Genomic DNA, 18,184 nt, shown 5'->3' with positions numbered 1-18,184 from the left:
GCAACTGCCTCACTGTCCAAGGGTTTATTTCTACAGTATCCATACCTCCATTCCAACATCTGTTTAACCAACTCATCAACAGTTCTCACTCTTCATCTCCTTCCTTGGTAATGGGGCTTTCTCTTCATCATCACAATCAACCATTTCCTGAGTATATTTTTCCTTAGCTCTAGCCTTTCCATTCCTTTTACTCACAAGGGTACAGCCTTCACACCAGTAGATGTACCCTTTCCCAGATCCTCTTCTGTTTGCTTCATGAGTTGAACAAACTTCTGAAACTCTTCAACAGCAGCAAAAGGGTTCCTAACAGTTTCCTCTTTGGGATTACCCTGCTCTGGTTTATCCCCATCATCATCTGAGCTATCTCGACCCCCAATACTATCTGCCATTCCTTTCCTTTTTTTAATTGGAGCAAGGGAGATCTTAACTCTTCCATTTGAATCTTCCTGCTCATGGCTATCTAAACTTCTTTGCTTAAAGTAAGACATTTCCTAATCTGGGAGGTGCCTTTCATTGAATCATTTAAATCTGTTTTGTCTGCCTGGCTCTATTCCTTTCATGGTGGTGGAATTGGGACTAAGGCAGAGGGAACCTCTCCCACAGCAGCAGCTGCTGGTTTGGCAGAAACAAGCAGAGCTAAAGCAGGAGCACTGGAATTAGCGGGCTCAATGGCATTAGTGGGCTCCACCCTCCAAGAACCCCACCACATCCTCCAGTACCACTTCCACAACCGCTTGGTTGCGGGTGAAAGAACCTTTGCCTCAGCAGCCCCTCTAATGCCAGAGGGTCTGGTGTCAGGAACTCTCCTACTGATCAAAACGTTTTGAGATGCATTTTCTGCAAACAAGCTCCTCAACTTTACCCATTAGAGGGACTTTGCCATAGCCCACACTGTTTGCAGCCAAATCCGTCGCCGCAGCCCTTTGTGACGGAACACCCCTACAGGAGTTCCATCGCTTCTACCCTTACTTTCCTCCGTTCTATTCGGTACCAACGGGAATGAGGTAAGTTTCCTGACTCCACACTTCAAAGTCACTGGGGTACAGGGCATGTCCAACTACTTTTTCCAAAGGTTCTGAGGCAGGATGCTTTGCTGCTCTGCAATCGTCTGCCCGGTGCAGTGGCCTTCCTTCCCCCGCTTCAGTTGCAAACTGTCTTTAACCCCTATTTCCTGCTACTACCTCCAGAGAAGGTAAAGACCTCACTCGTAGACTGTTTATTCCTGCATTTCTCTTGTCTCCAAACTACAATCAGACCTACAATAGCAGCCAGAAACATCAAATTCAAACACAGTAGGCAAACCGCTAGATAACTCAGCTCTCCCAAATAACTCTTAGTCTCTGACACAAGCATAACATACAGCATACCCTCAGCTACATTCCTAAACCTTAAAACATCCATAACAAAATTTCCAACCTTTGTTAACACAACTTTTGCTAACATGGTTTGGAACTGGGTAAAAAAGGAGCACACATGATATTGCACCATGGTAGTAAAGCACAGCTGAACTGATAAGGTCAAAATCAAAGCAATAATGAGCCACAATATACCAAACAAATCCATTTTTCCTCAACTTCCTTATCCTGATTATCAATCAAAAAAACAAACCAGGATTGTGTCTCACTTTAGGAGCCAAAATTCATGTCCTGAGTTAGGGAGGATATTCCTCCCCTGGTAGAATAAACTCACTACAACACAGATTTTTGGAAAGTCAGGGAAAAATGAAATTGTATTTCTTATAGTTTAAATATAACAATATAGGGAGAATAAACTACTACATAAATATAATAACCTTAATGAAGATGGGGAAGGGATCGAGCAGCAGCCAAAACAGCAGCAGGGGAGATAGCAACAGGTGCAGCAGAAGCAGCAAGGGGAAGGTAAAAGCTGTGCTTCCAAACATAAAACTCTTGATGCTCCAATGAAATTATATTAACTTATCCATTGTTGCCATTATATGGCCTATCCCTAGAACGTTCACCTCTCCACTCAGAGTTTTACTTCTAAGTTTCTCTGGTCCAAATATTTTTATGTCTGAGCTACAAATCTAGCTTAAATGGCCACAGACCCTCAATTTCAGAAAGATGTTGAGATGCTTGAATGTGTCCAGAGACGGGCAACAAAGCTGATGAGGGATCTGGAGCACAAGCCCTATGAGAAGCTGCTGAGGGAGCTGGGGTTGTTTAGCCTGAAGGAGGCTCAGGGAGGACCTTATCACTGTCTACACAACTACCTGAAAGGAGGTTGTGGCCAGGTGGGGATCAGTCTCTTCTCTCAGGCAACCAGTGTGATGGTTTGGGTGTTCCCCACCCCCACACACTTTAGAAATCACCCAGACTAGACTCAGCCGGCTCTGGAAATATGAATGAAGCTCATATTTACAGCTAGCACAATATACATGCAGATATTTACAGTTTATACAGTTATATACAGAAATATACAAGGTAAAAGGTAATACAGAAACACAACTCCCCTCCCAGAAACCTGAGTCCCCAGGAGGGGCTCTCAACCACCCCTGCACCTTCCCCCTACCCCTCTCAACCTTAACCCGGTCCCAAGGAAGAACAGAGCTTCGGCCAGGAAGTTAGGAAGCAAAGTGGGTTAGTCCAAAATGGAGGGTGAGGTTAGAGATGCAGCTCAGCCAGCAGCCCAAGCAAGAGCAATGCAGAGTGTGTTATCTATGTTTTGACTTATGTTTTCATACATCTCAGCAAGCCTATGAGTCAAGTAGAGATCACCATTGTTTTGATTTCACAGCCTATGATCTAGTCCTTCTGACCAAAACATTCTAGCCTGCTTCAAACTAGCACAACCAGTGACAGAATGAGAGGACGCAGTCTCAAGTTATGCCAGGGGAGGTTTAGGCTGGATGTTAGGAAGAAGTTCTTTGCAAAAAGAGTGATTGGCCATTTAAATAGTCTGTCCAGGGAGGTGGAGTCACCATCCTTGGAAGTGTTTAAAAAAAGAGACTGGATGTGGCACTTGGTGCCATGATTTAGTTGATTAGATGATGTTGGGTGATAGGCTGGACCTGATGATCTCAAAGGTCTTTTCCAACATGATTAATTCTGTGATTCAGTGATTCTGCTATTTTCAATAAATAAACTATAGTTTACAGTAATAAAGTGCAGGATATTACTTTAATATTTCAAATATTACATTTTTTTTTAAATTGAAAAGGTGGTCATTTTCAACTAAAATTTTCCAAAACTTATTTAGTTGAATGGAAATCTAAGTCTCAATGTGGTTATTTCATTTTCCATTTATTAACAATCAAATGCTGTTAACAGTGTAGATGTTCAACATTTCACAAGCAATCAGGGTCATCCTCCTTCCTAATATACTGAAATTGTGTATGCATCTCTCAAGTGACTTATTTGAAAGACAATATACTGTAAATATTAAAGAGTTGGCCTGAATCTTTGTCTGTGCACATATTTAAATTCTAGATTAAACTACGAATCCTTTACTTTGATCAATAGATGTGACTAATATTACACATAATGCTTCATGTACTCTCTTGACAATATGAAATTAGAGTTACTAAATTCAAAACACAAGCATAATGGCAATTACAGTAGAAGAGATAAAGTAGATTCTCAAATCTCTCATAAAACTGTAGGAAAGACTATTAAACTAAGGTGAGGAATAAAGTTACATCTCCTCTGAAAGTTCTGTCATTGTGTAAGAACAAAGAAAGCTTTCAAACGGATGTATTACAAGTGTAAGGTTTGTAGAAGAGCAGAACTACCTTCTAACTCAATTTCAGTAGTTGGGACTATGCAGCAGAAATATAAGTGTGCCCCCCCTTTGGTATCACAAGCATTTCAGGGAGTTCAGAAGAGGCTTTCACAGAATCTTCTACCCATACAGCCAGGTCCAACCTCTGCAAGCACTGCTGATGCTCGGCTTCAACCTCCATTATCAACGAAGACAATCCAGCACTTCTTGCTGGAGTCCATGCCTGATAGGTGCTCCTCCCATCTCACTGGTTCTCTCTAGCATCAGCTCATTGCAGAGGAAGTTGTCAGGTTAACGCCTTCCTAATCAGCCTCTGGTTATTGTTCCTTCTGTAGTTCTCAGTCAAGAAGCGTAAATAATACAAAGACTACCCAGAAGAATCTGGTTCTTACATTTGGTAAGCATCATGCCTCAATCTCAGAAAATAGGAAAATTCACTATTTCTCTTAAGCAACACAAGAAATGTTGACTTGCTAATGCTTCCAGCACCATCCATACTAAACATTCTTCATCTCTATCGTCAAGGATCATTCTTCAAAAAGCAGTTGGTAATGGTAAGAAGACTTGATATGCTTCACTAGAAATTGGTTTGAACACAAGTAACTTGAAGAAAAAACAGAATGCCCTTTAACACATCCCTCAAATGGTTCCTTAATTTCACACCTGCTCCATGCATGAGCAAATTTATTTCAATATTTGCTTTTTGAATTCCACAGCTATGTATGCTATATTTTTCCTCATAATGAAAGTTTCTAAAGATATCAAATAAAACTCTAAGTTATTTTGTACTCTAGCACAGTTGCAGTTTTTTACTTAAATTTACATAGAAATAACAACATACTTAAAACTTTCTAAAGACAGGGCATATCAGGACTTACATCATCTACTTATGCTATGGAATTTTTCAATTATATTATTGCTTTGTTCAGTGTAACCCACACTGTTGTGCTTGCCAAAAAAAGAAGCAAAGAAAGATACTGTTTTGAAGATCTTCAATGTAAACTCATTTGCATGCTCATATTCCAGTTATGATACTCTGATGAAAATACTTTCTTCTTGACACAGTTTGTTGCCTCCTAAGATTACTAAACACTTCAAATGAACAACATAGTCCACCTTCCTATGCCCTCTTGAGAATTTCCTATCAAAGTTGTAGAATTACATTTCTGAGATAGAATTATGCAGTTGTGTTACTTGAGTTTACTAGGGTGTTTTTTCAGTTTGGTTCGGTTTTAAGGTGTCCAAAACTACGTCACTGAATTTGTCTTATAAATCTAAATAACACTTTTCCATCAAATGTTATGTATAAACATAAGATAAAAAGTAAAGCAGTCAGAAGAACTTACCCTTTTCATTATCACTGTATCTACCAAGGTAAGGTGGAATTACAGCCTGATACTGTGAACCAACCATTATTTCCTGAAGATGTAACAAAAAAAAAAAAAAATCACAAGAGTAAGGTATTAGCTTGATATTTTGTGCATGGAAGCATTACAAATCTCATTAATATGGCATTTTACAGGGAATTTCAGAATTAAGGTACCATTTGAAATATGTACTATAAATCTCAATGCAGTTTTTTTAATAGTACAGTTTACTTAACTTTTAAAAAAATATAGTTATTACCTTTCTCAAATCTTCAGATGAATTACCATTGTCTGCCTCTACATCTTCGCTATCTGACTCCTTATCCCCATCACATGTAGTGTTTGCTTCAAAACACAAAGAAGCTGAGTTTTAGATAGGAAGAATTTTAAGTTCAAACAGAACTACAAGATATCCTTGACTTTTGAAAGAAGTCCCTGCTTTTATTCTTGGAGACTCATCATGAGTCTGTTGATGTACGTTTCTATCGAACCCTAGCATAGGTACTTATATATTGCAAAATTGAAACATTGTCTTAGTTGCAGTGATGACAAATCTACTATATAACACTCCAAAGGAAATAAGAGCATTTTTCTTCATCAGTTTTCAATAATAGTTTATACCTTATAGAAAACGTATGAGGAAAACCAGAAAACATCCAGGGCTATGACTTAGCTCTAGATTAATCACAAAGAAAGTAATGTTGAAGGCAATCTTTATTACTTACTAAAGCCTTTCATCAGAAGTTTTAATGAGCATTGAAAACATTCATTTAAACAAGGCTGTCTCAGCACAGAATGAAGATATAGCAAGAGACAGTAAAAGACTGCTTATTCCTCTCCTCCCCCCCCAGAGGAAATACAGCAGAGCACTTCAAATTATTAAAACACAGTACTCCACAGAATAACTCGTATTTTAGAATCTAGAATACTGTGGCACTGTTTTTTCAAGTAATTCTATTTTTTAATTTTATCCTCAGCTGAATGGAATTTTTATTTTCTATTCTGTTTTCAGTAACAGCATGCTCATAAATATGGTTGTAATTTTAGCTTCATCACAACTAAATAGAATCCTCAACATCAGAGACAAAATCCAAGGCTGTATTGACTAAGGTCTTCTCTAATCATTACTACAATCACCAGCCTACCTTTTGCTGTAAGAAGTAGCAGGCAAGAAGTTAACATGAATGCATGAAACAACAATATGCGATTTTTTCCCAAGTAATACAAATTTAATAAAATTGCCCATGTTAGACATGTTTATCTTAAAATTGAATGTTATCTTAAATGGATCAGAAAAGATAAAACTGTCAACAGCACAAGAAATTGATATTTCCCCCCCTGAAATGGTAGATATTTTACTTTAAAACACCTAACCAATTTCTAACAGAGAAAGAACAGCATTCTGATAGAAAATCATGATAGCTAAAAGATGACTATTTCTTAACACTGAGTCAGATGAGTGGCTAGTAATTTTTTTCCATATAACTACTACACTTTGTGTCATATTCATTAACAGTTCACAAGTTTAAATGCCAGTAAGTTTTGCTTAACTAAAAGAGGGCATTATAATTTAAGATTTTTGTATTTCCCTCTGAATACATGTAAAACATGACACAATCAGTAGCATGCAAAGAGCTACAATTGCTGATGACTGAAACAGAACATCCTCTTTATCATCCCCCTTCTCTAGAGGGATGAAATCCCCCAAGAACAGCTCAAGATACTTGCCAAATTAAAACTGGGATAAAAATCCTCCACATTGCCTATTGCAGTTCATTTGTTCACTGGTGTACTAGAGTTGGAGCAATGAGGAATATCTTGTCCATGTTGAGTAACTGAACCACTGGTTCTTGGATCTTTCCCACAATAGCTCCATGGGTAGTGAAATTTTGGTGATCATGGGTTCATAGGCCCCATCTCATATAAAATCACTTTGGCTCATGAAGTCCTTTGGAAAACTGTTGAATGTGTGAAGGCAAATAATCACAAAGAAACCACATCCCAGTTCATATCCACTGGATTAAAATTAGAAGCAAATAGTTTACTAAAGAAACATTAATTTAAAAGAAATGGTTACATACCCATGTCATTAACAAATAAAAAAAACACCACAAAGTGTTCCTCAATACATTAACTGTCAATTATGGAAAGTTACTGTATTTGTAGAAAATTTTGCACTTGTCCTTTCAGTACAGTACTAAATATAGGTCTCTTAATTAATAATATCAAAGGCAACATTCACATACAACATCCTGCAAAGCACTGTTTCTCAATTTCTGGTTGGCACTACTCTGCAATTTTGATATTTTAAACTAGGAAGCTATATACAATGCTAAGACATTTTGAGTTTTATTATAAAATTAGGTTTCCTACATCTTAATGGCCGAGGAAAGAAGTCAGTAGCCTCATGTGAAGTGACCGATGGCATCAAGTCATCAGCAGAAGACTGTGTTTCTTCATCATCACCTGACAAGAGATCCTTAGCTATTTCCTCCTATATCGTGAAAATAAAATAAAAATTAAAAAAACCCAGACTATTAAGTACAGACTAGTGGGCATTTAGATTCAAATTGTAAGTCTCGTTAATTTATCATAATGTTAGCTAGTTTGCTCATCCTAAATCTCAGAACCATTCATTTCAGAGTTGAAGACAGGTGTTAATTTCCCCCTTGTCTTCTATTAAAATAAACCCAGAAGTAGCAACCTCTGCAAGCATCTAATCTCAGATGTATCTCCAACTGCTTTCAATGAAAAGTGCAAGTGGAAAGCTTTAGAATTCTGACATTCTTTACATCACAGATATACTAAAGCTTTATCAGGCTGATACCCCTTAAAATATGGTGAAAAAGACACCCAACAAAGAAACAACACCAAAACCAAAAGCACCAGGCATTTTCATAGACTGAGAAGAGCTAGAGATAATAGACAACCCATTATCCTCACAAATCACGTACACACACACAAAGATGCTTCTATAGGTTTAAAAACAAAAAAAAAAGGAAGAAAAGTATACTTCCCTCACTAACAAATGTGTTTAACCCCTCTGTATAGATTAGGGAAAGAACTGCATTAAACAACAAGCCAACTACATATTTCTGTAGCCTCAACACAATCATGACTCCTAATGAAGTTCAGATGCGTGGAGCCATCAATATACCCTATTTTCTGTGGAGTTTCATTTCATCATACTTACTCCTACAGACTTTATAATCAAACTACTAGCTGCATATACTTTATAGCAAAAACTCAGATTTAAGTTTCAGAATTTAAAGTTAGCCTGTGAATCTTAACAACTGAGGTTTCATAGTTTTATACTCAAAGCAGCAACACATAGTCATTGCACATAAAACAATCTCATCCCCCCAAACTTGAGACCTTTTCAAATTCAATGCATTTGAAAGGAACATTCCAAAGCATTCAGGAATGCATTTTCAAGTTTCACAAACGTTTGATACATGACATGTATGTTGGAAGCCAAAATTGTTATTTCTGGACATTGCACACATTAAAATAAAATACAGATCTTCTCAGAAAAGTCCTACTTCTATTAAAAAGAAGAAATCTATTTACAGTTCTCCAGAAGTGTTTTAGAAGAACTGTTAACTTATTTATTTCTCATTTGTAGTAATATAGTGCCACTAAAGCTGCTATGCATGTGTGTGATAATTATAATTAGATTCAGATCCTCAATATCCTTGAAAAAAACCCAATAATTTCAGAATAGAAACTCAGAATCATTAAGGTCGTAAAAGACCTTTAAAAATCATCAAGTCCAACCATTAATCTAACAGAAATGAGTTCACCACTAATACAGTAACTTTTAATTGTATATTGAACTTGGCAAAGGTCAACATCAAGATAGTGAAATATAGAAATCCAGGTGACCTTAAACTGTTTTCAAACTGTAATACAGAGGAAAACATTTCTGACTTACTTTATCTAAAGTCATATCTGGAAGTTCATTGGCAAGTTCACTTGGAGAGCTATCCACACTAGAACCAGTGATAACTGGAATTGCAGGTTCATAGCCATAGAATGCCAGTAAATCTTCCAATGGCATGTTTCCTTCCTAATACAAGGAGATTTACAAACATTTTAATATATTGCCAAATACTTCTAAAGAGTTTAGGCCTAAAAGGATGTTATATTTTGAAAAGTAAAAACTGAATGAAAAACCTTCATTGAAAGCAAGATTAAAGATCTAAAATATTTTCAGTCACCTATTCATAGCCATATATCTTGACACATAATAAAGCCCCATCGTGCTATTGAAGCAAATAAGTTACTGGATGAAACTAAAGAGCAATTATTAAAAATTTGCTCCTTATCTGATTCATACTTTAAAACACGGTACACTAGAAACACTAACAATTCCCCTTCAACAAAGAAACACAGAAAATCTTGAAGACTTTAGTCCAATATAGGTACAGCTGCAAGCATGCAAGATGTCACAGAAGTGAACTAATACAGCAAATTTTTATTCCTCTTATTTGTCTTCCACACAATATATTTTATGACTGTTGAGATGTTGTTTTATCTCCAGCCAGAAGCTAAACACCACATAGCCACTTGCTCATTCCTCCCTCACTGGGATAAAAGGGAGAATTGGAAAGGTAAAAGGGAGAAAAACATGTGAACCAAAATAAAGACTATTTAATTATTTTTTAAATATATTTTTTTAATTGTAATAAAAAGAAGAGGAAGCAAAAAAAAAAAAAAAAAAAGAGAGAGAGAGGAATATAAACCAAAAGACAGACAAATGATGCAAATGATAACAATTGCTCACCACCAACTGACCCAGGCCAGTTCCCAAGCAGCAACACCCCCTCACCAACCTGCCCCCCAGCTTTTATTGCTGAGCATGACATCATACAGTATGGAATATCGCTTTGGTCAGTTGGGGTCAGCTGTCCCTGCTGTGTTCCCTCCCAAATTCTTGTGCACCTCCAATCTACTTGCTGGCAGAGTACTGCGAGAAGCAGAAAAGTCCTTGACTCAGTGTAAGCACCGTTCAGCAACAACTAAAACATCAGTGCATTATCAATGCTGTTTTCAGCACAATTCCAAAACAAGGCCACATACAAGCTACTATGAAGAAATTTAACTTTATCCCAGTAAAAATCAGTACATTCTCCAATTCTTATTCCATACCATTTATGTCACATTCAGGTTCCACCCTCTTGCAATACATCTCCTTAGCCTGGAGAAGAGGAGGCTCAGGGGTGATCTTATTACTGTCTACAACTACCTGAAGGGACATTGTAGCCAGGTGGGGGGTGGCCTCTTCTCCCAGGCAACCAGCAACAGAACAAGGGGACACAGTCTCAAGTTGTGCCGGGGTAGGTATAGGCTGGATGTTAGGAAGAAGTTCTTCACAGAGAGAGTGATTTCCCATTGGAATGGGCTGCCCAGGGAGGTGGTGGAGGCACCGTCCCTGGAGGTGTTCAAGAAAAGACTGGATGAGGCACTTAGTGCCATGGTCTAGTTGACTGGATAGGGCTGGGTGATAGGTTGAACTGGATGATCTTGGAGGTCTCTTCCAACCTGGTTGATTCTATGATTCTATTCTATGATTAACCATCCCTTCACCCCTGTAAAATGTCTGTAAAGTGTCCATAACTATCTATAAAATGTTCATTGAGTTCATTTGGTCTACAACTTTGGACTTTATCTGTTACAGTGGTCACTCTCAGGACAGGAGAGGTGGTGTGTTGCATGGAGTTACTGGGCACCCAAGCCAGCTCAGGTCAGGGTACTGCTGCACTTGCACTGTTTCTTGTGAGGCTCATTCTTCATTGCTTTGGGTGGTTTCAGCTTCAGTACTTCCTGTAATACTCAACTGAAATCACAGGTTACAATTTAAATGTATATCCATTATATTCCCCACTCTTTGTCTCTCTGGGCCAGGGCATAGTGTTTAACACTGTATTATACCTCTTGCCTGGCTAACAGCAAGAAGTTCCTGCTATAATACCTTTGATAAATGGCAGACACAGCAGTGGTGACATACACCATCATGTAATACTGCCATCGTACAACTTAAAACATGGGTTATTTTCATTCAGTATTATATCACCTTGAGGTACACACTGGACTCCATCATTCTTCTGCATTACAAGTACACCCATGTCCTTGAGCAAAAACAATCCCATGAATAGCATTGCCTGTTCTCAAAGAAAGAATAATCAATTGGTTTTCCCAACCAGATCCTTATATGTACTACAGAGACCTTATCTCTTTCCACAGTGCACAATGGTTTTATTGGGCAGGGCCAAGTCAACTGGCAGATTCTCTTGTGTTAACTAGCCAAGTGGTTTCTGCTAAATGTGTATTCTAATACTTGGATGTCCCAGCTTCCATTGCTCTCACTGCAGTTTTTAACAGTATTGTTCAATTTTCCTTGAGGCTAGCACATAATAGGGGATGTGATACACCCACTCAATGACATGCTCCTTGGCCCAGGCTGCTTTAAAAATGAATCCTGTTGTCTGATTCCATTATTTCAGGGGTGTCATGTTGCCATAAAACTTGCCTTCTGAGGCCCAAGATAGTATTCCAGGCAAGATCCTCTATGCAGGTCCTTTGACCTTATTTTTTTTAATGGGAAAACAAAAATAATCTAGATTATTCTTCTCCTTTTCTCAAATACTTCCTCTGCTGTGTTGCCCCAATAAGTGATGCCATCACTATATTGCAGGTGTTCAGGAGCAAGGTTCCAGTGCAGATTGAATCAGTCCATGGCAAATGCTGGGGCTGTGTTTCCACAGTCATTACAGTCCAGCAAACCCAGTTGTCTCTTTCCTCCACCTGGCCAAAGGCAAGGCCCCTCTATTCTTGTTCATTCTTTCTTATTTGATTTTTCTAACTGCAAACCAGAAATCCCTTCATTAGGATTGAAAGTATGACCAGTATTTCTACTCTATCCAACAGACACCGGAGCAGTAATTTTCCTGGATGGTTACCTTTTGACACTTGTTTTTTCTTGCAATTCTTGTACCTGAACTTCTACTCTCCAGGTTAAGTTTACCATTGCACTTCCTCATGTCCTCCCCTTGACCACACAGGGAGAGAACATGAGGGTTGCTTGTGTTGTGTGCCACTGATACTCTCTCCTTTGATCAGGAAAAGGCTGACTCTTAATAGCTGAGTGGGTGAGGAAGGGCTATCCTTCTCAGATTGCTCAGACAATTTTTTGGGTCAGTTTCTCCACAGCCAAGATGCAAGCCTGTAGGGAAGAAGTAAGATTATCTTCATACTCTTGGAGCTGCCTGGTCAATCCATCCATAGGTGGTGCCTCCATGTCTATCCAGCTCATTATTGCCAGGGTGTTGGCATATGACATCAGTGCACATCATACCAACTGTCACCACATGGACCACACACTGACTGTCATCTGGGTCTTTGGATACTTAGTTGTCAGACAGGTTATTATAGATCACCTCCACCACCAACGGTGGTCCATTTGCTTTGGGAATTTGCAAGATCTTCCTTGATAGGATACCTGTCCTTCACACTCCACAGGAGTCACCATCAATGACTCCTGCCCCTTTCCAATCCCTTCATCAATGGCCTTATCCTTAGCAAGGGATTCCAACTGCTGGGTTTCCTTACCCTCTAATTTCTGACTATTGGCCCCCAATATCCCAGCACTGGAGTAACCAGCTGAGCATTTGCTCACCTGGTTGAAATCTCCTCACATCTCACGGCTCACTTAAGGATAGGGTGGTTCGGGTCTCATTTATTATTTTGGTCCCTTCCTCCCTCTGTTCTTGTGGCTGCTCTGCTGCAGAACAAGCTGTCTCTTAGGAGAAGCTTCTTCATCACAATAAATGAGTTGACTTCAATTTCCATTGTTTCTTTTTAATTACAGGGATGACTGTTGAGGGCTGGGTCTCTGGTTTAGCCAGAGTGTATGTTAGTATGTATTCAGACCTTCTCTTATTATTTAGGATGCTGAATAGTATTGAGCAGCATTTGGTAGGTACAGGCCAGGCCCCAGCACAGTTGTCCCAGGTTGAGGCTATAGGGTTCAAAAAAAAAAAAAGCACCTCTTTGGAATAGCTAGGGCTTTTTTTGTTTTGTTTTTAAACATTCTATCACTTCACCAGGATTCCGCACTTGTTTAGTATTGAAGTTCCGGACCATGGAACGAGACACTTTCTAGATACCTGCCCAATATTCTCCCATGTGTTTTGCCAACCACAACCACACTGCCTCAGGGCCAGAGTTATATTCCTAAATAGCTTGTTTACCTTAGAAAAAGCCAAAATAATATTCTTAAGAAATACCTATAGAAGTATTTTGACTGCCTACGGATATTCACTGAAGAGTTATTGCAACAAGGGAGAAAGCACCATGGAAGGAGGTGGTGAAAGTGCTGTTCTGTATTTCCACCACAAAAAAACCCAAAACTTCTCAGAGAGAGTATAATTGTCTCCATGCAATGGTACCCAAAGTACAGTAACAGCTTCAGTACAGAGCTCAAACACAGGATTAAGCTCAAAGCCAGTGTTTTAATAATAAATCTTTCAGGCAAAACATCACTAAGCACTACAGAGCACAGCAAACTGCAAAAGCCAACGCCAATCTTTAGAACATACAGGGGGAAAAAAAGGAGCAGATCAGGATAAATCAAAATCAAGAACAGATAAATCAATATCATGACCAGCAACTATTAATATATATAAATTCCTTCTAATATGCTCTGGTCAAATCTGTTATCTCAAATCCTTTGTGCCCCATGTTAGGTGCCAAAAAAGACTGTTGTGGCTTAACTCCTGCCAGCAACTAAGCACCATAGAGCTGCTTGCTCATTCCTTCCATCTGGTGTGGGATGAAGGGGAGAAACAGAAGGGTAAAAGTGAAAAATAAACTTGGGGGTCAAAATACAAACAGTTTAATAATAAAAATGTTGTGGGTTTTTTTTTTTTAAATGATGCTGTGGAAGCACAGTTCAGCAGTAACTAAAACATCAGTATACTATCAACATTTTTAGCACAAATTCAAAACATAACCCCATACAAGCTACTATGAAGAAATTTAACTCTATCCCAGGCAAAACCAGTGCAGAAGGTAACAGGAGAAAGACAACCAGCAATACAAAAGTAAAAATCAAGAGAAAGGCATGGTTTACAACTTCTTTTTTTTCCAACAGCTTTGATCAAATGATTTTACTAACATGTCATCATATTCACATCCTAACACAATTAATAAAACAAACTATGGAGATATATTTTTTTTTAGTTACTGAATTCAAGTGATCAAATAATTAAAAATATTTCCCCATCTTTTCAAAATTATATTCCTTTGAAAGTACAATACAAATCAAAGAACAAGTTGAGTGTTCTTTTCACTAAAAAACGTACAACATATATGGACATTTAGGAAAGAGCAAATCATTCTTACCTTTTCTAAATCTTCTATTTCAGAACTGAAATGTTTGTTTTCTTCCATCATTTCCTCTTCTTCAAGAGTTCGCTCATCATCATAATCATGTACCAGCATTTCAGCAGAAGGGTCAAAGTCATGATCCTCAGATGATAAAGAGCCAACTATCAAAAAATCCTCATTTGAGTCCTTTTTCCTTTGTGTATGTATATATATATCTCAACATAAAATTACATCACAGAAAAATAAGGTTGCATGATTTTTTACATGAAATCCAGAAAAACTGGAACAAATTCCTAACTATCTGAAAAAATTCAGCTATTTCAGCTGCCTGTCCCTTTTCATACTTATAAGTATGAAAATGGGTGCATTTTTCTATCTTGCAACATAGAGTGCTTGGGTGAAGCATCAAAACTATCAAAGCAAAGCTTCAGAAACTAAAATCCCAATTTAATATTTTGCCAAAAAAAATTGTTCAAGTCATTCTTGAAATCATTGTTGAAGTCCACATCACAGAGTTTCAGATCCTGCAAGACACATGTTTATAGGGTCCGATTCTATTTATATGATTTACATGGCAACTAGCATATTTTTTCACTGGTAAACAGCTAACTTAAGTTGCACATCATCTTCCTACCAACAACTAAATAAGCAGCGAGACTTGCTTCAGATTAGCCTCACAGATGAGATCTTTTATTAAATCTAATTCTTAGCACTTAATCTAAATAAAAAAGAACAGAGTTTCGAGAAATATAGAGGAAAATATAATGGAAATAAAACACTTCCAATGGATCACATTAACAAGTCATTGTGATGGCTCTGTGGTCCAACAGACACTTTTTCATTACTCAAGAGGATACTCAATAAGAGAAGTACTGTTATTTTAAGTGCATTTTGTCAGAAAGGCTATCATTAAATTCAACAGAATTTAAAGATTAAAATATTCTGCACCACAAAGTCAGCGTTGTTATAGTGAAAAATCACTGACAAAGTTGTTTGGTTCTTTAATGCTCACTTTCTTCAGGCTTTCAGGACAGAGAAAAGAAACAGATTAGGATATTTCTCTTTCACTTCTGATTTTCCCTTCTAGTTCTTAAATACTATTGTTCTGTTGCAATTCTTGGCTTGCAAGGAGCAAAAAAAAAAGTTTATGAAGAATTATTTCCATATAAGAACTTCTTTAAAAGTTTTGAAGCTACAGATTTTCAATGTTTTGCTTAAATTAAAAAGAAGAAAAAAAAAAAAGCAAATGCCAAAAAAAACCAACCCCAGAAAACTCAAAGAAACCCAACCCCTCAAAAAAAAGCAGTATCTCTCTGCACTGCTTCTAACCTTTAAAGAGACAGTTGTATATATTAACATTTGTGAGTCTTAAGGCATCTAATACTAATTTTTCAGCAAATATGCTGTGTCAATTCCTTATATGCAGTTCTCATAGAACTCCCAGTATAGCTGATAATACTAGTCCAATTATGATTATTACATGCTGAATTTTTCTGTTGGCCCTCACATTCTGATTCTATGGCTTTTAAAGAACTGTCAACTGCTTGAATATATATAAAGCTATATTTATACACACATATGCTCGAGATTACTGCTTCTAAACACCGTTCTAATGTTAGCTCAAACAGAAGTTCTATTCTACTCACAGACTTTATCTAGAAAAGTTCCATTTTAGTAGCTCTGAACACTCAAAACCTCATTTAAAAAAATCTTTGAAACCATATTCAAATAATACAAGTTCAATACATTTAATAAAAGTAGTTTAAAAAGATTAAAAACGGCCAATGCTGAAAGCAGTTACATGGAAGCAAATACATTCCCCATATACTTCATGAGTTGCTCTACTGACGTTAAATATATTTGCTCATGTAAAGTATTCCATAGTACCTCAACAGCAGTTAAAATCTTAACAATTACATATCATTATGATTTTTAAGGTTTTCTCATATTATCAAGAAGTCAAAAATTTACACAAGCTTGCAGTTATCAGCAACAAGAGAAACGGTCTCTCTCCAGGCTACATAACTTAACTGAGATGCTGACTTAAAAGTGCTACGAAACCTTTTCATTTTGTGGGAAGAGCTCCACAGTGCATATCTCCTTCTCTTAAAAATCAGGCAGGAGGTTAGTTACGTGAACGTGAAGCGTTAGGAAAGCTACAAGGCAACAAGGGGTAACTTTGAGGAGCAGGAAAGACAGAACAGAGTGCGGGCAGCAGGCTAGGTGCCGGGGCAGAAGGTGGGCGAAGACGAACCTGGGCTCGAACTCCCAAAGGAAGCCTGCAAGGAGAGGAAAGAGCGAGGTGAGACACGGGCTCGCTCATGCTAAGCAGCAGATATATCTCCATTTCATGCCCCCACTCTTCCACCCCTGGTGCTTCCCTCTTCCCCTGCTGCTCCCCTTTTTCCGCCGTTCCGCGCCGGCCTCGGCCCCTGACCCCCACCCTGCTCGCCCCTCCATCCCGTTCACCTCTCCCGTCCTATCCTTCCCTTCCTTCGTTCACTCCCCGTCAGTCGCTCTCCTTTCCTCCTTTCCTGGCAATAAAAAAAAAAACAAAAAAAAAAAAAAAAAAACAAAAAAAAAAAAAAAAAAAAAAAACCCAGGAGCCGCTCCGGGCCCGGCGCTCCCACTTCCTCCAGCCCCAGCGGGACATAATGAGGGCACGCAGTAGCAAAGGGAACTGGACCTTTTTACCGTTCCTAGCCCAATGCTCGCTCCTCCTCCCTCCCGCCGAGCGTTTCTCCATCGCTCGCGCCGCAGCGGTGCAGCCGCCAGCCCCTCCTGCGCCCCTCAGGGACCGCTGCAGTGGATGTGTCCCTCCCCCGCAGCTTGTCGGCTGCCCGCAGACTGCGAACCCGACACCCGCAGCGCGGCCTAGTCGCGCAGACTCTCGGCGCCTGCTGACCGCCTGGCCACCTCGACACCCATCTCGCGCCGCCTCGCCGCCCCGGAAGCGCCTTACGAGGATGGTGCAGGGGGCTTGCCGGTGGCACGGTCCCGCAGAGAACCAGCCGAAAGCCAGCGCCCCAGGCCACTTTCCTCGCTCACCTCCGCCATATTGAGACGATCGGGCCGAGCAACGGCGCTGCGCCGAAAGCCCGGATGAGGCCGTTAAACCAATAGCAGTCGCCGAGCTCCAGCCGGACCCGGCCAGGGAGAAAGCGAAGGGGCCGGCAGGACTGGGCTGGGGCGGAGGAGATAGTGTCGGGACCCCACCTCCAGCGACACCGCGAACTCCCGCCCCAGCTGGCAAAAGCACTCTACTTGCCCCCCACGGAGGGTACGCTCGGCACCCGTCTCAAGGCCCAAGCCTGAAAAGCAAGAACTCTGGCTGCCACCTTCACCCCACCGGCAAAGTTCAGTCGTTTTAGAGAATCATAGAAATGTTGTGGTTGAAAAAGACCTCTAAGGTCACTAAGTCCAACCGTTGACCTAACACCATCATGGTCATTGAACCATATCCCGAAGTGCCATGTCTACACGTTTTTTTGTATGCCTCCAGGGATGGTGACTCCACCATGTTCCTAGGCAGCCTATTCTAATGCCTGACCACTCTTTCAAGTAAATAAATTTTTCCCAGTATCCAGTCTAAACCTCCTAAGCACAATTTCAGGCCGTTTCTTCTCATTCTATCATTTGATGCTAGCAAGAAGGGACTGTCATAAATATCAGGCATAAACTTGCGT

The 18,184-nt window shown here is 39.3% G+C and overlaps 1 protein-coding gene across 11 annotated transcripts in view; it reads right to left on the bottom strand.

Moving 5' to 3' along the window:
- LOC135173792 (mesoderm induction early response protein 3-like) overlaps positions 1-17,658 on the bottom strand; it is a 40,121-nt gene extending 22,463 nt beyond the window's left edge. For 2 of the 11 annotated variants that reach the window (XM_064140936.1, XM_064140937.1), the window contains exons 1-7: positions 17,185-17,538; positions 16,753-16,777; positions 14,514-14,659; positions 9,043-9,177; positions 7,482-7,602; positions 5,368-5,453; positions 5,088-5,160 (exon numbers count right to left, since the gene is read on the bottom strand). In XM_064140936.1, the coding sequence (XP_063997006.1) occupies positions 5,088-5,160; positions 5,368-5,453; positions 7,482-7,602; positions 9,043-9,177; positions 14,514-14,659; positions 16,753-16,777; positions 17,185-17,244 (646 nt within the window). In that variant the 5' untranslated portion in view covers positions 17,245-17,538. The other 9 variants (XM_064140938.1, XM_064140941.1, XM_064140947.1 and 6 more) reach the window with 9 other exon arrangements.
- Positions 17,659-18,184: the final 526 nt, after the last annotated feature.

Source organism: Pogoniulus pusillus (genome assembly GCF_015220805.1).
Source record: "Pogoniulus pusillus isolate bPogPus1 chromosome W unlocalized genomic scaffold, bPogPus1.pri SUPER_W_unloc_1, whole genome shotgun sequence".
Classification (NCBI taxonomy): domain Eukaryota; kingdom Metazoa; phylum Chordata; class Aves; order Piciformes; family Lybiidae; genus Pogoniulus; species Pogoniulus pusillus.
The sequence above is the reverse complement of the archived record's forward strand: the minus strand, read 5'-3'. Positions and strand labels throughout refer to the sequence as shown.